At 53.0% G+C, this 17,065-nt stretch overlaps 2 protein-coding genes across 6 annotated transcripts; both read right to left on the reverse strand.

Moving 5' to 3' along the window:
- Positions 1-2,942: 2,942 nt before the first annotated feature.
- Positions 2,943-7,083, reverse strand: PYCR2 (pyrroline-5-carboxylate reductase 2). 4 transcript variants are annotated; one of them, XM_029231302.1, is made up of 8 exons: positions 7,073-7,083; positions 6,837-6,956; positions 6,466-6,536; positions 5,273-5,452; positions 4,957-5,178; positions 4,647-4,739; positions 4,298-4,461; positions 2,944-3,672 (listed from the first exon to the last, which is right to left on the reverse strand). In XM_029231302.1, exons 2-8 carry the CDS (start codon positions 6,901-6,903, stop codon positions 3,507-3,509), a joined length of 963 nt encoding a protein of 320 aa, XP_029087135.1. In that variant the 5' UTR covers positions 6,904-6,956; positions 7,073-7,083; the 3' UTR covers positions 2,944-3,506. The 4 variants fall into 4 exon arrangements, with proteins under 4 accessions (XP_029087134.1, XP_029087135.1, XP_029087136.1 ...); XM_029231301.1 differs by lacking the exon at positions 7,073-7,083 and having other exon boundaries at positions 2,943-3,672; positions 6,837-7,058; XM_029231303.1 differs by lacking the exon at positions 7,073-7,083 and having other exon boundaries at positions 4,957-5,148; positions 6,837-7,058.
- Positions 7,084-13,250: 6,167 nt separating this feature from the next.
- Positions 13,251-17,065, reverse strand: LOC114899454 (left-right determination factor 2-like). Of its 2 annotated transcripts, XM_029230227.1 has the most exons (5): positions 16,721-17,065; positions 15,586-15,614; positions 15,368-15,483; positions 14,904-15,146; positions 13,251-13,886 (listed from the first exon to the last, which is right to left on the reverse strand). In XM_029230227.1, the coding sequence occupies exons 1-5, from the start codon at positions 16,968-16,970 to the stop codon at positions 13,523-13,525; spliced, it is 1,002 nt and encodes a 333-aa protein (XP_029086060.1). In that variant the 5' UTR covers positions 16,971-17,065; the 3' UTR covers positions 13,251-13,522. The 2 variants fall into 2 exon arrangements, with proteins under 2 accessions (XP_029086060.1, XP_029086059.1); XM_029230226.1 differs by having other exon boundaries at positions 13,523-13,886; positions 15,368-15,614; positions 16,721-17,039.

Consider the following 17,065-nt stretch of genomic DNA (forward strand, 5'->3'; position numbering starts at 1 on the left):
ACGCGGCCTGCCGGTGGGGATGAGGGGAAACATTTTAAAATCTTTTAACTATGGAGATCATGCCTGCTTATTGCAAGCAACAATCTAAAGCAAAATAAACAGAGAAAGAAATCAACTGAGAAGTCAACCTCAATCCCACTTCCCCAAAGTAACTATTGCTAACTTTTGGGCGGGAGGTCTGTGCCCCCATTTCACAGGAGAGCAAAACTGAGGCAATAGATGAGGGAGTCGTTTGGGGGGTCCTGAGAGAAGTCAGTTATGAAACGAGGGCTGTGCCTGCTCTAGGTCCGGCTGCCCCCAGGGTCCAGGTGGAGAAGCAGAGAGTGGGGGAGGGCAGGCAGGGGGTTAGCTGGCGCCCTTCCTCACTCTTACCCATATCCGTGCTTCCTTTTCCTCTGCCTTCCTGTGTTTTCCACTTCTACTCCCTGTGTCCACATCTTTCCTCGGCCCTTGTGCAACTCAGAACAAGGACAAGTCTTCCTGACTGCGGCACGCCCAGGCTTCACAGGGCGCTTGGCACAGAGGGAGTGCTGCGCACGTGTTTCTTGGGAAGGCTGCCCTAGCCTCTCACACCAGCTTTTACTCCTACAAGGCGTCAGGAGGCATTCACGGGCTTTCCTGGTGGCTCGGGCCCCAGCCTCTAGACCCTCTGTCCAGGGTGTCCTCTGCAGCTCCAGCCCCCGCACCCATCAGCCCTGTGAGGAGGCGGGCAGCTGAGAGGCGCCAGCCTGAGGCCCCGCAGAAAGGCGACCGGAACTGGTTTCCAAGGGGTGGCCCTCTTCGCCTACGCCCTGGAGGCCTGGGGCCGCAGCCACCTTGGGTGAAATCTAGTCCTGCCCACACCGGGTCGAAGCTCAGAAGCAAAGGGCAGGGGGCCCTGAGCAGGTGAGGACTCACCTGAGCCAGGTGGACCCTACACACCAAAGCATGAGCCAGGGCCTAGCAGTTAGTAGGTCCTCAGTAAATGTGTGTTGGTGGATTTAGGCCTGGGAAGGAGGTGGCCTTGCAGGGGGGCAGAGGAGAGGAGATGAAGGGCAGTCTCCTGTCACCTAAGACAACTTGCCAGCAGGATATGTGCAGAAAGGACAGAATTTGGTATCAGACTTGGATTTGAGCCCTGGTACCACTTCCTAGCTAATTAAACCAGGGACTGAACTCGGGCCACAGCAGTGAAAGCCCAGAATCCTAACCCCTGTGCCACAAGGGAACTGCCTATTTCCTTTTTTTTAAGTTTTATGAAGTGTAACTTATACACCGTAAAATTCATGCACTTTAAGTTCACGATTCAATGACTATGTCCAGAGTTGTGCAACCATTGCCATAATCTGATTTTAAATCACTTCATCACTCCAGAAGAAACCCTGTCCTCGTCCCATTCCCACCCCAGCCCTAGGCAACCAGTCTATCTCTGTAGAGTTGCATTTTCTGGACATTTCATGTAAATGAAATCATATAATGTGTGGCCTTCTGCAAGCAACTTCCTTAACATGATGTTTCTGGGGTTCGTATGTTGTACCATGTGTCACTACTTCCTTTTTATTACTGAATGATATCCATCGTGTGGGTATAACACATTTTATCCCTTCACCAGTTTTTCAGCATTTGGGTTGTTTTCACTTCTTGGCTATTTTCAGAAAGGCTGCCATGAGCAAGTTTCTGCGTGGACATCTGTTCTTACCTCTCTCGGGTAGGTATCTACAAGTAGAATTGCCTGGTCATACGGCAACTGTTTAACCTTTTGAAGAACTACCAGACTGTTTTCCAGAGTTGCTGCACCATTTTACACCCCTACCAGCAATACACAAGGGTTCTAACTTCTCCACATCCTTGCAACATTCGTTATTATCCTTTTTATTTTAACTAGAAGTCACACTAGTGGGTGTGAAGTGGTATCTCACTGGGTTTTGGTTTGCATTTCCCTCATTACTAATGATGTCGAGCATCTCATTTGCCATTTGTAAATCTTCTTTGGTGAAAGGTCTGTCATCTTTTTGGACCACTTACTTAACCTCTTACTCTTAATTATACCCAGCTCCTAAGGCCATGAAACTTTATGTAGAGGGTTTGCAAAGGGGCTGCCATATAATGAGGGCTTAAAGATGACAGCTTTTAGTATTGTCGTACTCGTTGTCACTTTGGCCCCCTAGGAATACGCTGGAGTTGGGGCCCAGCTGCCCTCCCTTCTCAGGGGAGGGTGAAGGATGAGCTCCACTGGCACAAGGGTCCACATGTTCTAGATGTTCTGCTGAGCAACTCCACACGATCTCATTTCATTCCCACCAGAACCTTTTGATGAAGCGTGACCTCCATATTTCTAGGGATGAAACCTTAAGGTCCAAGATATTCAGTACCTTCTCCAAGGTCGCCTAGTTGAAAGCAGTGGGAACTAAGATGTGAACTCAGAGCTGATGTTGAAGCCAGTGCCACAGGCAGGAGCTGGTGGGGACAAGCACCAGAGACACGGCCTGCAGGGGGAACCTCCAGGCTCAGTCTGGCTGTGTGGACGGCCCCACAACTGATCAACAACTCAACTGGAGTAAGCTGCTTATGCCCTTCAGGCCTCGGCATCCTCTATAAAGTCAGAAAAAGAATAGTTCCTCCCTCGGAGGGCACCTGTCTGGATCCGATGTAGCGCCCGGCCCACTACAAGCAGGCAGCTTCCTCCTTTGTGTCTGGGCTGTGGCCAGCCCCCCACCAAGGCCACTTGGCTCTTCTTTGCCCTGAGCTTTGGCCCATCCTAGAACACAATCTCCTGACCCTGACCCTGACCCTAGGGGCCAGGCTGGAGCAGGGTATCATTACAGCTCTCAGGGCCTGGCCCCTTAATTCCTCTCATCCCTACTTCTTGCCTTTAGGCAGTACTCTCTCGAAGCTGGAGCACCTGGAGAGGGCCTCGAGTTCTCTAGAATGATGACTTAAGATAAAGCATAAGAAAAGCAGGGTAATAAAAAATAAAGCTTTATTAAAGCAGCTAAGCTTAGCAGCACTGAATAACACATTTCAATGGTATACCTCGGAAGCAAGAGTTAAATAGAAGTCTAATAGGTGCATTTCTGATTAACTATGATCATTCTAAGTCACTCTCTTCTTTTCCATTTAACGATTCAAAGAGAAAAGCTCTTGTCATGTTTTGTACCTCTTCCCTCCTTGACTTGGCAACAGACTGACCCTGCCTTGGGCTCCAGCCGGAGGACCCCAGGTGAGGGGATCATCAGCTGAAGGTCTCCAGATCTCCCTATGGAGCTGGGGCTCTGACTGGAGTCCCAGCCTCTCTCTCCTGTAACCGTGTGAGGTGTGCAGGGCTGCATCTCGTTTCCAGCATCCACCACCCCTTCAGAGCACCTTCTAACTGGAGACAGGAGGGGAAACTAGTGCTGCTTGGTCTGAACAGGCTTGAGGAGGTTTTATCACAAGGACCTGAAGACTGACTGAGCCTACCCCTGCACTGCACAGCGTCCCTCATCCGAGGGCTCCGGTCACAGAGAGAAGGGCAGACCGAGGCTGCCTTAGTCTCTTTTGCCTCCTGGGACTGGGCTTCTTGTGAGGAGCTTCCCTGAGCTGGAGGGGGTCAGTGAGGTCACTGTGCGGGAGTCCAGCTTCACTCTGTCCAGGAGGGTCTTCTTGAGGGCAGCTGGGGAGATCTTTTCTTGGTCGGCCATGGACTGCAGCTCTCTGCAGACAAAGCCCCAAGAGGTTGAAGGAGGAGCCAGAGCTGCACGAGGCTTCCCCATCCACTTAACCCCCAACCCTCGTTGACCTGGTACCAGCCAAACTTAGAACCCCAAACCAAAAACTCCCCTAAGCTTCCTAGAAGTGCTATTTAACTAAGTAGGGGTTACTACATAGATGCAGAGCTTTAAGTGTTATCTGTGATCAGATGGGGAGAGAGAGGGTGGAAAAATCACAGGACTGGAGGTCAAAGACTTGAGGTCGAATCCTGCCTCCATCACTTACTAGCTGTTTGACCTTGGGAGAGCTGTATCTCTAAGCCTCGACTTCCTCATCTGTAAATCAAGCTAACCCCAGCTATCAGAACTGTGTGAGAATTAAATGAGGGCCTACAAACCCTTACCTAACAAAGTCTAATAAATCGTGGTTATTAACAGAGCACATAAAAATAAATAAATTTTAAAAATTAAAAAAAAATAATAAATTAAAAACAAAACAAAACAAAACAGAGCACAGACTCCAGCATTGGTAATGGGACCAAAGATGGCAGATTCTGCAAGACGGTGTGCAGCCCATACTGGGGCTGGCTGGGAGTAGAGGGCCTGGGCAGAGGAGGAGAGAGACCCACCGTGTTTGGATGCAGGAGGCCTCAACTGCGTTGATGAGCAGGGAGCGGAAGCCCCCGCTCTCTAGGACGTGCAGGGCGTGGATGGTGGCCCCCCCAGGGGAGCAGACATTGTCCTTGAGCTGGCCCGGATGCTGCTCTGAGTCCAGCAGCATCTTGGCAGCCCCCTAGGGCAGGAAGGAAGCATTAGAGCAGAAAACAGCTGGTGCCCCTTGAGATGAGCTTCTCCACACCCACTGCTCCTCCCCAATCCTTATCCCAGCTTCCCAACCAAGCCCTGCCCCGGCCCAGTGACCCCTAAGAACCCCATCCCCACACTGTGGTCCAGAACACGCAGGCAGAAGATACTGACCAACAAGGCCTGGGCCCCCAGTCGGACAGCCAGGCGCCTCGGCAGGCCCATCTTCACCCCACCGTCGGCCAATGCGTCCAGGGCCATGAACGCCTGTGGAGACACTCACTGAGCCCTGGGGCAGCAGGCACTCAGGGGCCCGCCCTAGAGTCTACTTTTCCTGATGACTGGAACTAGCTCCAAGGGTTGACCGCCTCCACCAGCCTGCCTTGCCCAAGAGGTGGGTGACACCCCCAGCCCAGGCCTGCCTCCCAGCCCATCTTGCGCCCCTAGGTCCCCAGAAGGCTGCGTAAGTATATGAGGGCCTCACATAGGCAGGCCCGCTGCCGCTGAGCCCTGTGACGGCGTCAATCAGGTCCTCCTCCACCTCAGTGCAGAAGCCTACGCTGCTCATGAGCTGCTCCAGTAGCTGCCCATCTTCCACCAGGGCGTGGGTGCCCGTGGCGTACACTGTCGCGCCCTCTCGCACCAACACGGGTGTGTTGGTCATGCAGCGGATCACCTTGGGGGCCGGTTGGAATGCCATCAGCTTCTGGGGTTAAGGCAGAGGGCCGAGTGAGTGGCCAGTCCCACTAGCACCCACCCCTCCTCCCCTCACACAGGACTGCCAGGGCCGAGACGGGCACCTTCTCGACAGAGCTGATGGTGACGCCTGCCGCGCAGGAGACCACAATGTGCCTGGCCTGGACGTCGGCCCCGATCTCGTCCAGGATGAAGGGGATGATGTGTGGCTTCACGGCTAGGAACAGGACGTCACTGTGCCTCACTGTCTCCTTATTACTCCGGGTCAGGCTCACACCCATCTTCTGCGGGAGGAGACCACTGGGCTCACGGTGTGCAGCAGCCTCACTAGGCCCAGGAACTCCCAAGGAGCAGCTGAACCCCCCAACAAGCCTGGAATTCCCTGCCCCAGCCCCTCAGGGTCTGTCTGCCCCTACCGCCACCGGCACAAAGTTTTCCGATGTTGCTACCGGGCAAGTGAGCATAGGTGCTGGACGCGGACAAGCTTCCCCATGGCAACCAGGAAACAGCTGTCCCCCATCCCCACTTCTCTGGCACCCAAGGCACCCCTCTGCCAGGTAAGAAGTCTCCATGGCTGGAAAGTGGCAAAGGGAAAGGTGAAATGCTAGTAGTGCCCAATGGTCGGAAGCGAGGCCGTATTCCAACTCCAGACACTTGTTCATCAGAGTGCAGTCTCTGTGTGGTCCAGGGGTGGGCTGGAGGACACCCATCTCTCTAAGACTCCATACGGAGAAGCAGGGCCCTCCAGTGCTGGTAACATCAGCCATCCCAGGCACAGACACTGCCTGTCGCCCGCCTCATTAGACATCCTCTCCCACACTGCTCAGGTTTGGGGTGAAGACTTGGGATATTCTTTTTTTAGACAGAGGAACAACTAACCTGCCAGGTTCTTTCCCAACACGCTCTTTTATGCCTCAGAATAATTCAGCTAAGTGGCTATTGTGGTCTCCATTTTATAAATGAGGAAACTCAGTGTCAGAGTAGCCGAGGACCGTAAGGCCACTTAGCCAGTGGATGAAGAAAAGTGAGTATTTTATTGGATACCTACTATGCGCCAGGTGCTTTCCATACATAAAACCTCAACTAACCTTCTAACCACCCCAGTATCTGGATTAGAACCCAAGTCTGTCTGCCTGGGTGCTCCCACCACCCTGAGCTGCCCCATGGAAGGTGGAGGATTATGCTCCTGGTGGGTAGGTCAGCGCCGACCATGGACCAGCACAGGGGCTCAGCTCATCAGGCCATCCTTCTCCTGGGCCTTCACCCTCTTCCCCAGTTACCCCCCTGCCCCACCTACCCTGAGCGCGGACACTGTGGGCAGGTCCATGTCCGGGGAGCTGGCTATTATCTTGTGAGCCGACAGGATGCCTGGAGAAGACAGGGCTTTTCAACTGGGGATCATGGCCCACCCGGTTCCCATGCTTTCCCCGGGAAAGCAGAGTCAAAACCCACGACGTTCTGACCGTTGTGGAGACGGCTGCTAGTGTCTTTCTCCCCGCTCAATCCCTTACGCGGGCATGACTCTCTTGCTGCTTAAGAGGAGTTTCCTCTCCCCCAGCAGACACAAATTCCCCTTTCTTCATTCATTCACGTTCGTGGGGTGGAGGGCGGTTCACAGGGTAGGCTAGGAACCGTCCGCACATCCGCCTCCCGCCTCCAGGCGCTTACCTGCGGCCGTGAAGCCCCGCGCCAGGGCACAGGCCAGCTGGCCAGCGCCGATGAAGCCCACGCTCATGGTTCCAGGGTCTGCGTCTGCCGGGCCGCCGCAGAATTCGGCTCAAAGGTGCCCTAAAAGAAGAGTGGAGAACGGAGGGCACAGCGGGCGCAGAGCCCCGGAGCCGAATCGCGGGAGCTGCCCGCAGCTTCCGGGCCGGATCCCGCCACCCCTCCTCATTCACACTCACCGACTGCGCCGCAGGAGCCCAAGTGTCCCGCCCCTCCAGGGCGACCAATCCTAGGCCGGGACGAGGCCGTGTGCCCGCCTCCTGCGCACGGGATTGGCGGGTGGAATCTCGGACGCGGCGCGTGAAGCCGGGATTTCCGCCTCATGTGGGCCCCACCCCTGGGGGCCGGAGAGCCCAGCCATTGGAAGCCGCGTGGGGCTCAGCGCTGAGAACGGGCAGAGGTCTGGCTAATATTATTCTTGGTGCTGGCCATGAGCCGCACCTCGAGGGCAAGAGGAGCTCTCCAGGTTGCTGATTTGAGGGGACGAATGTGACGCTCTTGGCGGGGCTTCAGACAGGAGCTTGGGGACCTGTGGGCTCCGAGCCAGGCGCCTCGGTGCGCCCGCGTTGGAGCTGGGAGGCCCCCGGCTGCCGCCCGCTCCCTCCCGGCCCGCGCGGGGAGGCAGCGGGGGAGCCGCGGTTACTCACTTGAACTTGCGTGGTTCACGCGATTGGTCTTATTAACTAGATTGCGAATAGGGTCAGTTCCTCTGTTTAGGAAATGATGGGCTCCTTAGAGCCTGACTAAAGTAACCCCGACCACCGCCACTTGCTTTAAAACGCTCCACAAATGTGATGTTTACGTTTTCATCAGTAGTAAATATAAGTACTACGGGGGACAGGTGACAGAGGAAGGAGATGGCATCTCAAGAGGGAGGCGTCTCAGAACAGCAGGAGAGACAGTTGGTTCACCACCGCCTCTCTCAGTCTTTCTACAGGCCTTTCCGTATAATCCACACCCCACCCCCAGGCTTTCTGCAATGTTCCTCCAGTTGATCACGTCCAGGAGGACACGTCCCTGGTTCTTGAGTTTCTGGACCCTTAAAAGTGAGGACCAGGGACTTACCTGGTGTTGCAGTAGTTAAGAATCCACCTGACAATGCAGGGGACGCCGGTTGGATCCCTGGTCCTGGAAGATCCCACATGCCCACATGCCGCGGAGTAACTAAGCTGGTGTGCCACAACTATTGAAGCCGCGCGCCTAGAGCCCGCGGGCCACGACTGCTGAGCCCGCGTGTCACAACTACTGAGCCCGCGTGTCACAACTACTGAAGCCACAGCAATGAGAAGCTCGTGCACTGCAGTGAAGAGTAGCACCCCCCTTCCTTTGGCAGCAAAGAAAACCCAACGCAGCCAAAAATTAATTAATTTTTAAAAAGTGAGGACCAAATATTTACTGTGAAGCAAAATTACATTTCTATAACTTTCTCTGATTAGGAAAGTAATACATGTATATTGAGAAAAAATTTAGAAAATACAAAAAAAGTAAAAGTCAAAATCACCCATAGCCATACTTCCTAAGGATCATTTTCTGCAGACATTTTTTTTCCTTACACATTATTTTGTATGCATACATACCTTTTCCATCGTTGGAAATAAATGATATACATGTAGTTTTGAAATTTCTATACTAGATATACAATAAATATTTTCCAATGTCACTGAAAAGTTACTTAAAACAAGATTTTAGTGACTACTTAGCGTTCCATTAAATGGATGCACTGTACTAATTTAGCCATGCTCTCAAAGATCAGCATTAGGTTTATTAATTCATTCAATATATATTTATTGAGCCAGTTTCTGGGGATCCAGCCACGAACAAAACAGACAAAAGTCCTTATCTTCATAAAACCTATATCAATTTTTAAAATTATTGTTCATACTACTGTGAGAAAGTCTTTGCCTAACTCTTTGACTATTTCCTTAGCTTGGATCCCTGAAAGTGAGATCTCGTGGTTCTGTGTGTAGAAGCCTTAAATGCTTCCCATAGTGGCCATGTTGCAGCCCAGCCTAGTTGTCACCAGCGTGGGCTCTGACACCAGAAACCCTACAGCTCACACTAGCTGAAGGAAGAGGGGGACTTATGACACAGCCCTTAGGAAAGGTGCCGAGGAGCTCACTAACCAGAAGGAACACCTACATCACGAGGACCTTGGGGACTGGAACCAGAACTTCCTAACGGTGCCTGTGCTTCTGAGGGATGCTCGGGTTCCCCACGGTCCACTGGGAGGCTGCAGGGCCCCCTGGCCGTCTGGCTCTGGGCTGCAGTACAAAAGGTTGTGCACGGGCTTCCCTGGTGGCGCAGTGGTTGAGAGTCCGCCTGCCGATGCAGGGGACGCGGGTTCGTGCCCCGGTCTGGGAGGATCCCACGTGCCGCGGAGCGGCTGGGCCCGTGAACCATGGCCACTGAGTCTGCGCGTCCGGCAACGGGAGAGGCCACAACAGTGAGATGCCTGCATACCGCAAAAAAAAAAAAAAAAAAAAAAGGTTGTGCGCCGAGTGTGTGTGTGCGCGTGAGTGTGTGTGTGTTGGAGTGGGGTGAGGTGTAGGAGACACCAGTATCTCACACCTGCAGTCCCCTTACACACATCCATCCCTTACCTGGTTGCCTTGGTAACTCCTGCCTCAGCTTCCAGGAGTGGAGGTGAAATATGAGGAGGACTGGAGAGCCTGGGAAAGGAGGCCGAGTTGGTGGCCCCCAGTGCTGGCTTGATTCCCAGCCAGGGCAGGCCACGTAAGACAGGGAGCAGCCAAAGCACTTGGTCCTCCTGACTAAGCTTGAACATGTGAACTCCTGACCAGAAACTGGCTATTTTTAGTGGTACTTTGTGATCTTTTTTTTTTTTTACCCCCAAAGTTTAAAGTTTATGCATACAAAGTTTTAAATATATATTTTAATTGTAGGCAATCCCATTTCATTTTCTTATGATGACCTTGCTGACTCTAAAGGCTCATTTTGTCTGCGCAGCGGCCCCTGCTGTGGCTCCCATGGCCATAACGTTTGATGCCTGTGAAGTTCCTTTGGGTACAAGTGTTGGATGGATGAGATGAGATGAGATGAGAAAAGACCCGTCCTCCCCACCCAGCCACTTAGGACATACCCTCAGGAAGCCTGGTGCTGCCATTCTGCCATGGACATATACTCTCCTTCTCTGGCACCTGTCTTCTTGGGTGCCTACTCTATCACTTTATTCCATCTGAACAGACAGAGAAGTCCAGAAAGGAAACGGGGAGTTCACTAAGCTTCCAGGACTGCCCACCTCACTCCTCTCCTCTGATCCTCGCATCCACCAGTCAGATGGGTTGAGCTGTTCCTGCCCTTCCTCCCTTCTCACCCCCCACCCCACGGTCCTGCCCCCTCTTCACCTCCAGCTGTCCCAACAAAGTGGACAGTGCTTCATTTCTGCTTTCACTTGTCCAGGGTCTTCACTCTCAAGGCTTCAGGACATCCTTCCTGGTCTGTCTCTGGATAGCAGGCTCATCTTCCTAAGAATGGAGATGATTCAGGGAATGAGGGCAAATCCTGAGCTGCTCCCAGCCCGTCAAATGGCAGGTCCCCTTGACTCCTTCCCGATATAGGAATCTCCAGGGAGTCACACTTTGCATGCATACTTGCCTTGCTGTTGTTGTTCTTATACCAATAATCCATGTTTACTGTAGAACAATTAGAAATTAGATCAAATGGAAAAATGAACACTGCCTTTAATCCCACCACCTAAAGAGAATCAATGTGACTCTTTTGGAATATGACTCTACACCTCTTTTTCATATGCGGTAAGGCCCACCTTAACCTTGATTTTTCTTTTTTTTTTGACCATGCCACGCGGCTTGTGGGATCAGGCTTTTTCCCCGACCAGGGATCGAACCTGGAGCCCTTGGCAGTGAGAGCGCTGAGTCCTAACCACTGGACCGCCAGGGAATTCCCTTAACATTGATTTTTTAAAACAGGTATGTACTCCTGTTGTATGTAAACAGGTCAGGTTGTGTATGAACAGGAGATTCAAAAACCGAAACAATTTTGTTTTAGGATGGTGGGATTATGGGTAGTTTTCAATTCATTCAAAATTATCTGTAATGTTGTTACTTTACTCAGTGGAAAAAAATTGTAATTACAGCTCACTTCTAATGGGATTTGGTTCACTGTCTGTAATAGTTTTCTGCTGCTGCCGTAAGAATTCACCACAAAGTTAGCAGCTTAAAACAAAACGGATTAGTTATCTCACATTCTGTGGGTCAGAAATCTGAGTGGGCCCAACTGGCTTCTGTGCGCCAAATCAAGGTGTCGACTGATCTGGGTTCTTATCTGGAGGTTCTGGGGGGAAATCGGCGTCCAGTCTCATTCAGGTTGTTGGAAGAATTTGGTTCCATGTGGCTGTAGGACTGAGGTCCCTTTTCCTTGCTGGCTGTCAGCTGGGAGTCATTCTCACCTTCTAGAAGTTACTCACATTCCCTGGCTCATGGTCCTTTTCATCTACAAACCGGCAATGGCAGATCGAGTCCTTCTCAAGCTTTGAATCTCTTTGACCTCCCCTTCTGCCTCATCTCTCCTGCCTCCAGCTGGAGAGAGCTCTGCTTTCATGTGATTAGATCGGGTGCATCGGCATAATCCAAACCAATCTCTCTATTTTAAGGTCTGTAAACTTAATTACATTTGCGAAGTCCCTTTACCATGTAACAGAACACAGTCATAGTTTCTAAGGATTGGGGGGCATGGACGTATTTGGGGAGAACATTTTGTCTACCACATTGTCTCCCTGCGCTGATGGGCACATCCTTACTTTTTGAAATGAAGGCGATTTCCTAGGTATTTTTAGCTCGCATGGGATGATGTGAGCAGGCCCATCCTTGCCACTGATTGCATGTGACTGGTTAGGAGTCCACAGACCTTTTAGAGCCACAGATACATCACTGAGAAGCTGGTAGAATTCTTTAGATGATTTTGATATCCTTCTTGTAGAGAAAGCGACTGTTTGCCCTGGTGCTCACAACACGCCAAGTGGCAGTTCTCCATTTTGATGTCTTACAGAGGTAAGATAGCCATTTACAAGTCAGAGACAAATCTTCTCTCCCCATCTCCAACAATATTCTTGCCGAGTCCTCAAGTCCTGCCTGTCCATAGACTAGCTCCTTTTCCCCTTTGCTATTCAGTTGCTATTAATTAGCTTTGTATGCCAAAATAGAAAATCCATGAACTTCAATAAGTCAGGCATAAGGAAACCCCGTTGAGCGGGAAAGGTAAATGTAGGGGAGTTGCCAGATGTGGCAGCTTCCAAATGACAAGTTAACTAATGCCTGTGTCATCAGCAGAGCATGGGGCATGCTGATCTCTACCCCATAGATTTGCATTGCCTCAGCCTTGATTTCTTCATCTGAAAAATGGGAATAATAATACCTACCTCAAGGAGTAGTTGCAAGAATTAAGTCGTATAATGTATATGAGGTTGCCTAGCATAGGTCCCAGGTTCAGAGTGAATGCTCAGTAAACATTCGCTTGCCTTCCCTGTCCCCAGAACCACTAATGCAATAATTGTTTACAATACTATTTTTGGAATGAGAGTTGGAGGGATATAAATATTACAAATAAAAGGAGAATCTAAACCGTTATTACAGTCTTCAGCGCCACCTAGGGGTTGGGGGATCTTGGTCACGCCCATTCTTCAGATCCTTATGTCGCTCTCATTCCCCATTATTGCTCCCTCTCTCCTACGTCAAGGACACTACAAATTAAATACAGAGACACAGAGTGAAACATCACTTTTATTTCAGCAGATTATCTACATTCGATTGTTTTCTTTTTGCTAAGTTAAAAAAAAACACACGTAAATACATGTGGGTTCTGGTGATAAGTTCTCTAAAATAGTGGGGGAAATAACCTACATATGCACAGGCAATGCTCTGTCTCTGGAGGAGCAGAGGAGTGGGTGAGTTTAGGGCTGTCTGATCCCCAGGGCGATAAAGTCCTAGAGCTGAATCCCAAATCCTCCTTTTTAAAAGGAAATGGTGGCCCAAAGGCTTCTGCATTTGTCTGAGGTCACAGTTTATGGCCCTATTAGATCCAGAAACCAGGTATCCTGATACCCTGTCCACTGCCCCTAGCCTAAAGCCCTTCATCCTCCCTTCTAGCACTCTCTCAGGGGACTGGGGACCCAAGTATATGTACAAAAGCCCAGAGTGGATCAACATTTTGGTGAATGGGGCTTCTTTTTAGACCTCCTCCCTACCTAGGGGCAACAGAGGGATTTTTTGTTTTGTTTTAATTCCTCATATAATAGAGTAAATCAGTCTATTTTCGCACTTCTCATTGTAGGGTCTGTTGTCCCATACTCGGTTGAGAATCTGCTAGAGAACAGAAGCTCCTAGCTGACAATCTGTCCCTGCTCAGCTATATCCTTTATCAAGTAGGCTGGGATTTCCCTCTACAGCTCTGCAATCGGGTTGCATTAATTACTCATGTAAGTGCTTAGGGTGCGTGACGGACAGGAGAGCAAGAAATGGAAGAACACACGAGACAGGTAAAATAGGGGCACTCAATTGGGGCAGGGGTAACTTGCTAAGTAGAAAATTAAGACCTATGTTAAGACCTGCTTTGTGCACGTGTCTAGTCAGAGCCTCCATGGCTGCACCCCACACCTACGGCTCCAGCTTCCTTGGTACAGGCGCCCCATCCGAGGCACAGCTGCACTTCTGCACCCTCATGTTGGGCAAGCTGACCACCTGGGGCCTGGGCTTGCCTCCCTCCGGGATGCTGACAATCATGGGCAGCGAGGTCGTCTCTGAGGCGATGCACTGTCTCGGCCCCAGAAATGGCCACTTGAAGGTCAGGGACTCTGGGGGCTGCTGGCAGGTGCCCACACACTCATAGGCCAGGAAGCCTGGGGGCTCCAGGACCCAGTTCTCAGCCCACTTCATCCCCTGCAGGTCAATGTACACCTCCCGGCGGCAGCAGCGGGTGCCCTCGGTCGCTGGTGCCTTAGGATCACAGTTTCCCTGAGCTCTGTGGGGGGCAAGGAGAGGCAGAGTCAGAGGTCAGCTGGGAGGGCAGAGGTCAGCTGGGAGGGCAGAGGTCAGCTGGGAGGGCAGAGGTCAGGGAGCCCAGGGCGGGGCTTAGTGGGGCATCTGGAGGGAGATTTATGGTCCATCTCTTGTTATGTTCAAAATGCTGGCTATTTGTGATAAGTGGTGAATGAATAAACATATCCAAAACATAAATTATAAATCAGTTACTGTTCACTAAAGGTTTCCTATTATGCTAGGCACTGAACTAAGTACTTTACATATATTATCTCAGATGATACTTGCATTTCATCCTCAGATGAACCTTGAAGAGGTTCCAGTATCATTCCCATTACACACGAGGACACAGAGGTGTTAACTGACATGCCAGAGTTCCAGCAGCAGTAGAAGGCAAAGGTACATGGACCCAGGCTGTACGATTCCAAAGCCCTGTTATTAATCACCCTACTACACAGCTCCATCCACTCCAAAGAGCTAACTCGTCCCAAGAAGAAAGAATTCACCAATGCCAGAGGAAAGCTGTTTAACCCTAGTAACCGCTAATGCTAATATTTTTCAAAGAATTAATCAGGGAAGAGGGTAGAGTGAAAATAGATGATTACAATAATGTATACGTATCAATGACAACATAAAGCTTGTTGAAAATACCTGAAGTTTTTTGGGTTTTGGTTTTCAGTTTTTGGTTTTGTTTGTTTTCTTTTTGCCTGTTGGTTGGCTTACGGGATCTTAGCTCCCCGACCAGGGACTAAACCTGCACCCCCCTCACCCCCCCGCCCACAGTGAAAGTGAGGAGTTCTAACCACTGGGGTTCCAGGGAATTCCCTGAAGATATTTTCAATAAAATATTTGGATAATAAAAATTCCTACCATTAGAAACTCTTAACATGTAGTGGGGAATCAGTTGCATCCTGGGGCTATCTGCATCTGCCCCCCGGCTGGTCCCCGCCGCCGTGGGCCTGGACCACCCAGTCTACTAGAGTCCTGGCCCTGCACCTACCCGTAATCCCTGAGGTCCAGGGTGTGCAGCTCCAGCTGGGGCTCCCGCTGCCCGGCGCCCGACGGCCCCTGCGAGGCGAAGCGGACCAGCGTGTGGGCGCTGGAGGCCAGCGGGCCCAGGTGCTCCCGCTGCACCGACACCTGCAGCAGCAGCGACTGCCGGGGCCGGCGCAGCTGCTGCCAGAAGTTCACGGCGTCCGTCACGTCCAAGGCCTTCCAGCCGCTCTCGTGGATGGACACCAGCCTGCGACACCACACGGAGACACGGGCCCGCGCTGAGGGGTGGGGACTGGGGCGGCTGGGGTGGCCCCGGGGGGGGGGGCCCTCTCCCACCCCTCTCCTCCCCTCCCCTCCCCCCCAGGGGCCCCCCGCGCCGCCCCTCCTCCCGCAGGGCACCCCTCCTCCCGCGCCGGGCCCAGTCCCCCTCCTCATCCCCGCCCCACACCCCAGCCGCCACCTCCCCACCTGGAGTCGATGAGGGAGGTGCGGTTGGAACCGTCGTCGCGGACGTGCAGCCACTGGACGGTGATCCGCGCGCGGTCGCTGCGCGGGAAGAGCCGCTCGTGGCTGCGGAGCGCGGCCTTGGGGACCGGCTCCTGGAAGAGGCGCAGCACGGCCTGCACCAGCTCGCTGTGGGGCGGCAGCCGCTGCTCCATGTCGAACACCAGCAGGTGCGAGGAGACCTCGGACACCAGGAACCTGCCGGCCACCTCTGGGGACACGAGCGGGGTCAGCGGGGCCCCTCCTGGCACCAGGGGAGCTCTGAGGGTGGCAGGGCCACTGAGGCGGCGGCCAGGCAGGGAGAGACCAGCCCCTGTTCTGTCTCCCTGGGCCAAGCTCAGTTACCTAAAAATCCCCCTATGTGTCTGGGCCTTGTTTGTAACAATCTCCGCCCAGCGGGAAGGCTGGCAGGGCTGACAGGGCTACCTCAGCTGAGATGCTGAAGATCAGAATCCTCCCCTGGGGGCACCTGGCCTTGGGTCTAGCTCTGGGCACTGAGGAGGAGAGTCCAGGCCCAGGGAGGTAAGAGGCTGAATAGGACTCAGGATGGCTGCCTCCCTGACAGCTGAATAGCTCGGCGTTACGCTACAGTGTTGTCCTGACACCTTTTCATCCACAATAACGCACTTTAGTATTCACAGCGCTGGGAGATGGGTCAGCTAGAGTCACACCAGTGCTCCGGAGGAACAAACAGAGAAGCAAAAAGATGATTCTAAAACCATTTGCTCGGGTTTCCCTGGTGGCGCAGTGGTTGAGAGTCCACCTGCCGATGCAGGGGACACGGGTTCGTGCCCCGGTCCGGGAAGATCCCACATGCCGCGGAGCGGCTGGGCCCGTGAGCCATGGCTGCTGAGCCTGCACGTCCGGAGCCTGTGCCCCGCAACGGGAGAGGCCACAACAGTGAGAGGCCCGCGTACCGCAAAAACAAACAAACAAACAAACAAACAAGAAAAACCATTTGCTCAAGGTCAGGCTACTGGTGGCAATGTGAAAACGGTACCCGGAAGCCCTGATTCTACGCCTCTCCCTAAGACTGTGCCAGGGTTCTCGCCACACCCACACGCTCCCATTGGTTCTGCTTTCTCGTCTCCATCCTCATCTTCTCTGATGCCTTAGCTTTGGTCCAGCTCCTCCTGGCCCGGAGGGGTGGGGCCCTCAGTGCAGACAGAGACCAGGGGCCCGGGCCCAGCCTTCCTCACAGTCCATGGTCCCTCCTCATCGCCCTGTGGACCCTGCGCCCCCAGATCGCCTCCCCAGAGCAGGCCCCCCACCCCCACCCCGCGAGGACCAGGCTGCAGCAGGGAGGGAGGGCCTCACCTCGGAAGCTCTGGCTGAACCTCTTCCCCCGGGAGCGGGCCCCGTGGCTGCGCTGCAGCAGGGCCACGTACTGGGCCCTCACGTGGGCAGGGATGATCAGCCTCTCCACATCGGCCTCGTCCAGGACGGGAGCCTCGCTGAGGCGCAGCTGCCGCAGCAGGCTGCCCAGGACCCGCTCCTCGGTCAGGGCCACCCCGGGGCCGGCCAGGGGCAGCGCCCAGAGCGCCCAGCAGAGCCAGAGGGGCCGCATGGTGCTGCTCGGGAGACGGAGGGGCAGAGCGGACGTGTCCCTGGACGAGGCTCCGGGAGGGTCCCAGCTGGGTGTGCTGAGGGCCAGGCTGGGCC

Source organism: Monodon monoceros, unplaced genomic scaffold (genome assembly GCF_005190385.1).
Source record: "Monodon monoceros isolate NGI ecotype Baffin Bay Population unplaced genomic scaffold, NGI_Narwhal_1 Super_Scaffold_18, whole genome shotgun sequence".
Classification (NCBI taxonomy): domain Eukaryota; kingdom Metazoa; phylum Chordata; class Mammalia; order Artiodactyla; family Monodontidae; genus Monodon; species Monodon monoceros.